The 5,000-nt window shown below is 43.1% G+C and overlaps 1 protein-coding gene across 12 annotated transcripts in view; it reads right to left on the bottom strand.

Moving 5' to 3' along the window:
* Positions 1 to 5,000, bottom strand: part of afap1 (actin filament associated protein 1) — a 78,754-nt gene that overhangs the window by 3,538 nt on the left and 70,216 nt on the right. For all 12 annotated transcript variants that reach the window (XM_047817414.1, XM_047817415.1, XM_047817418.1 and 9 more), the window contains 4 exons: positions 4,606 to 4,726; positions 3,110 to 3,274; positions 2,211 to 2,401; positions 1,866 to 2,030 (listed from right to left, as the gene is read on the bottom strand). In XM_047817414.1, the coding sequence (XP_047673370.1) occupies positions 1,866 to 2,030; positions 2,211 to 2,401; positions 3,110 to 3,274; positions 4,606 to 4,726 (642 nt within the window). The remainder of the gene's footprint in view (positions 1 to 1,865; positions 2,031 to 2,210; positions 2,402 to 3,109; positions 3,275 to 4,605; positions 4,727 to 5,000) is intronic.

Here is a 5,000-nt window from a genome sequence, read left to right on the forward strand (position 1 = left end):
TCTTAATAACGGGTCTATTTCTGTACTTAACCCATACATAAGGTGCACTGTATTATAAAGCACAGTCTTAATAACGGGTCTATTTCTGTCCTTAACCCATACATAAGGTGCACTGTATTATAAAGCACAGTCTTAATAACGGGTCTATTTCTGTACTTAACCCATACATAAGGTGCACTGTATTATAAAGCACAGTCTTAATAACGGGTCTATTTCTGTACTTAACCCATACATAAGGTGCACTGTATTATAAAGCACAGTATTAATAACGGGTCTATTTCTGTCCTTAACCCATACATAAGGTGCACTGTATTATAAAGCACAGTCTTAATAACGGGTCTATTTCTGTACTTAACCCATACATAAGGTGCACTGTATTATAAAGCACAGTCTTAATAACGGGTCTATTTCTGTACTTAACCCATACATAAGGTGCACTGTATTATAAAGCACAGTCTTAATAACGGGTCTATTTCTGTACTTAACCCATACATAAGGTGCACTGTATTATAAAGCACAGTCTTAATAACGGGTCTATTTCTGTCCTTAACCCATACATAAGGTGCACTGTATTATAAAGCACAGTATTAATAACGGGTCTATTTCTGTCCTTAACCCATACATAAGGTGCACTGTATTATAAAGCACAGTCTTAATAACGGGTCTATTTCTGTACTTAACCCATACATAAGGTGCACTGTATTATAAAGCACAGTCTTAATAACGGGTCTATTTCTGTACTTAACCCATACATAAGGTGCACTGTATTATAAAGCACAGTATTAATAACGGGTCTATTTCTGTACTTAACCCATACATAAGGTGCACTGTATTATAAAGCACAGTCTTAATAACGGGTCTATTTCTGTCCTTAACCCATACATAAGGTGCACTGTATTATAAAGCACAGTCTTAATAACGGGTCTATTTCTGTACTTAACCCATACATAAGGTGCACTGTATTATAAAGCACAGTCTTAATAACGGGTCTATTTCTGTACTTAACCCATACATAAGGTGCACTGTATTATAAAGCACAGTATTAATAACGGGTCTATTTCTGTACTTAACCCATACATAAGGTGCACTGTATTATAAAGCACAGTCTTAATAACGGGTCTATTTCTGTCCTTAACCCATACATAAGGTGCACTGTATTATAAAGCACAGTCTTAATAACGGGTCTATTTCTGTACTTAACCCATACATAAGGTGCACTGTATTATAAGGCGCATTATAATATTCTCCCACAAATCCATCAAAGTCCTCACCTACTGGAGGCGTGGCGGAGGTAAGCGTACATACTGTACGTATTACGTAATGTCCTCTGATTGGTTTATCGCCGTCAGCGTACGTACTGTACGCATTACGTAATGTCCTCTGATTGGTTTATCGCCGTCAGCGTATGTACTGTACGCATTACGTAATGTCCTCTGATTGGTTTATCGCCGTCAGCGTACGTACTGTACGCATTACGTAATGTCCTCTGATTGGTTTATCGCCGTCAGCGTATGTACTGTACGCATTACGTAATGTCCTCTGATTGGTTTATCGCCGTCAGCGTACGTACTGTACGCATTACGTAATGTCCTCTGATTGGTTTATCGCCGTCAGCGTATGTACTGTACGCATTACGTAATGTCCTCTGATTGGTTTATCGCCGTCAGCGTACGTACTGTACGCATTACGTAATGTCCTCTGATTGGTGTATCGCTGCCAGCGATTCTCTGATTTTTGAGAAAATTGAAGGCTCTTAGGTTCCCCTTATAGTTTGGAAAATACGGTATTTCTAAAAATAGCACTTTGACATAATTGGAATATTTCCTACATGAACATTTCCACTTTGTGTGTGTGAGACGACTGACCTTGGCCTTCCTGAGCACATGGCCTCGTACTGGAGGGTTTTTCTGTGGTACTTGGCGTCGCAGTAAGGAGGCGCTGTTGACCGGCAGCGAGCAGGTCTCTGTGTCACTGGTGTCACAGCTGGAGATGGGCGAATTGTCCACTGTACGTCTGATCAACACTGGAGACTACACACACACACACACACACACACACACACACACACACACACACACACACACACACACACCACAAATACACACTTAGAGATGAAATCATACAATCCAGAGTTTGCCCTATCTATATATCCTATATCCAGTGTTCTAATATATTATCTCGATGTGTTCGCCAGTATCCCCAGTTCAGACCTGTGGACTGGAGCTGCTGGTCCTGGGTTCGATGGTCAGTCCGAGAGTCACGCCTCCACTCAGAGCCTTCTTCAGACTCTCCTTCACCTCAGTCAGCTCCAGCTCCAAGTTCACTCGCTCCTCCTCTTTCAGCCTACACTCGTCCTCTACTTTCTTCAGCCGCTCTGTCAGCGAAGCCTGAGAGCGCTTACCTACACACATACACACACACACACACACACACACACACACACACACAAAACTCTCACTTCTGAACATCATTACAATATCAGGACTCAAATTTAACCGATACATGCAGGTTATTTTCTAGCTTCCTGATCTACAGCCACTACATTTCGCCATGAAAACGGTGTCTATATTTACTGCAAAAAGTCAGAAAGACTTCAGTACCTCTAGGTGGCGCTCATGTACCAGCACCGGTCATTCTGTGAATTTTCATAATACAGTGATCCCTCGGTTATCGTGGTTAATGGGGACCGGAACCCCTCGCGATAGGTGAAGTAGGATCGGCCCTAAGTTTGACCTTTTCACTGATGGTCATCATCTTCCTCTTCCTCTTGGGCTCACTAGAGGAATCTTTCGCAGGGGCACGGCGCTTAGGAGGCATCGTAAGGGCTTAACGTAAAGTTAATTTCGAACACGATACGCGAGACACGGTTGACAGCGTGAACGAGAGCGGTGAGATACGACAAGGGAAGAAGCTGGGAGAGGATGCGATGATGCGCAGCCAATCAGCTCAGATCTGGCGCCGGGAACCAATCACGGGCACTCATCCTGACACTGTGTTTCTCTTTTATTGTGAAAGGTTAATCCTGTGTATTTATGTGTTTATGTATTTATGCATTTGTTTCTGTCTCAGGTATGAACCCGGTCATGATGTCGGTTGTCGTTCTCCTCACCGGTGCTGTTCTCGATGGCCGTGCGCAGATCTCTCCTGTCTTTCTTCAGCTGTGTGAGACGGTTACGAATCTCCTGCTTTCTTTTCATCAGCTCGTCCTCTTTCGTCTGAAGCCTCTTAGCGTCCGCTTCCACCCTGTTCTTCCCGTATTTATACTGATCCACACCTGTAGAGGGAAAACCATCAGAATAACACTTAATCTTCAGCTCTTTTATTCTCTATAGCAGTGGTCCCCAACCCCCGGGCCGTGGACCGGTACCGGTCCGTGGACCAAATGGCACCGGGCCGCCCAAGGAACATTAAATTATTTCCATTTTATTTACTGTGGTGTATTTCTCTCGGGTTTGTGCGACTTTCCATGGATGAGAGGTTAACCGGGAGCTGAGAGACGTCACCTAAAGCCGCACCGATACCGCGCATGTGCAAAATATCATGATATCGGGCCGGGTTTAGGTGACGTCTGGAGCCGAGCGGCTGCGAGCGGCAGTGGTGTTGTAGCTTTGGTGGAGAGAGAAGGTGTGTATCGCTCTTCTCTCTGTTCACCGGTACTTTGTCATGTTTAACAGTGCTTGGTGTACGTGTATATTGTGTTTGCTCAAATTTAACCCACAAATTAGCAAAAATGAGCAGGAAACAGACGTCGTTAGAAAGTTAGAAACTCTGCCGGTGTTCTGGATTAAAGTCATGGCGGAATACCCTGAGATTGTCACCACAGCACTTACATCCCTATCGTCATGTCCGACATGCTATCTGTGTGAAGCGGGGATTTCTGCAGTGACGGCAACCGAAACAAAACAACGGAATAAACTGGACATAAGCGACACACTTCGGGTATCATTGTCTCCTATTACCCCAGATGGAACCGTCTCGTTGTACAGAAACAAGCTCAGTGGTCTCATTGGTTTAGCGTTGTAGTGAGTTAAAAAGGCATGTTTAAATACAATTACATTAAAATTATTAATTTATTTTAATTGTAGAGCCGAACATTGACCGGTCCACGGCGAAAAAAAATGTTGTGGACCACAACAGTCCCCTTTACCTCAATGTAGAATTTAAAATGCACAGATTTGAATTGTTGAGCTTTAATGTAAAAGTGTTAGAAGCCAAATGTGACCGCATTTTTAAAACAGTGCCCCCTGCTGTCAGGATGAACTTTATTAAAAAAAAATCCCTGAAGTTAAAGGAGTCCGTTAGAGTGAAAGGCTTTACGGAGAGTCTGAGTATTTTTATGAGAGGAGCGGTCTTCATAACAGTAGTGAGTGTTTGTGTGGACGAGGATGTGGATGTATGACTCGGGCTCGTCTCTGGTGGTGAATTTCGGGGTGAGTGAGTTTACGACATCGACCCGCAAGAGGAATTATCATTCTTCTACACAGGATTTCCTAGAAAGAAGTCGTCGGTTGAATTAAGCGGGGTCGTGCACACAGACATGAAGTCTGCTCTGGGTGAGTGTGAGTAAAATATCCGCTATGTGATCTGGGGATTTTGTTCTCTTACTCGAATTGTTGCATTTGATTGGAGCAGAGCCGTTGGTTCCGTTGGGCTTTTTGGGTTGGTTCTTATCCAGCTTCTGTTTGGCAGCTAAACCGTTGACAGTCGTGGCTTTCTTTCCCTTCATCTGTTGACAGGTTCAACAAACACACACACACACACACACACACACACACACTAAGTAGTAATTAATACTGTACTCACATTAATGCTCAGAGTACATTAACGAAAAAAAAATAAATCAGTAAATACTGTAACAACACTATACACCTGAGCATTAAGGGCCTTGCTCAGGGGCCCCAGCAGTGGCATCTTTGTGGATCTGGGATCCAAACTCATAAGAGTAAGTGATAAAGTGTATAAATCTAAAATAATAAGATTAAAAATTATTCGTTCTTCTT

Source organism: Tachysurus fulvidraco, chromosome 8, assembly GCF_022655615.1.
Source record: "Tachysurus fulvidraco isolate hzauxx_2018 chromosome 8, HZAU_PFXX_2.0, whole genome shotgun sequence".
NCBI classification, from domain to species: domain Eukaryota; kingdom Metazoa; phylum Chordata; class Actinopteri; order Siluriformes; family Bagridae; genus Tachysurus; species Tachysurus fulvidraco.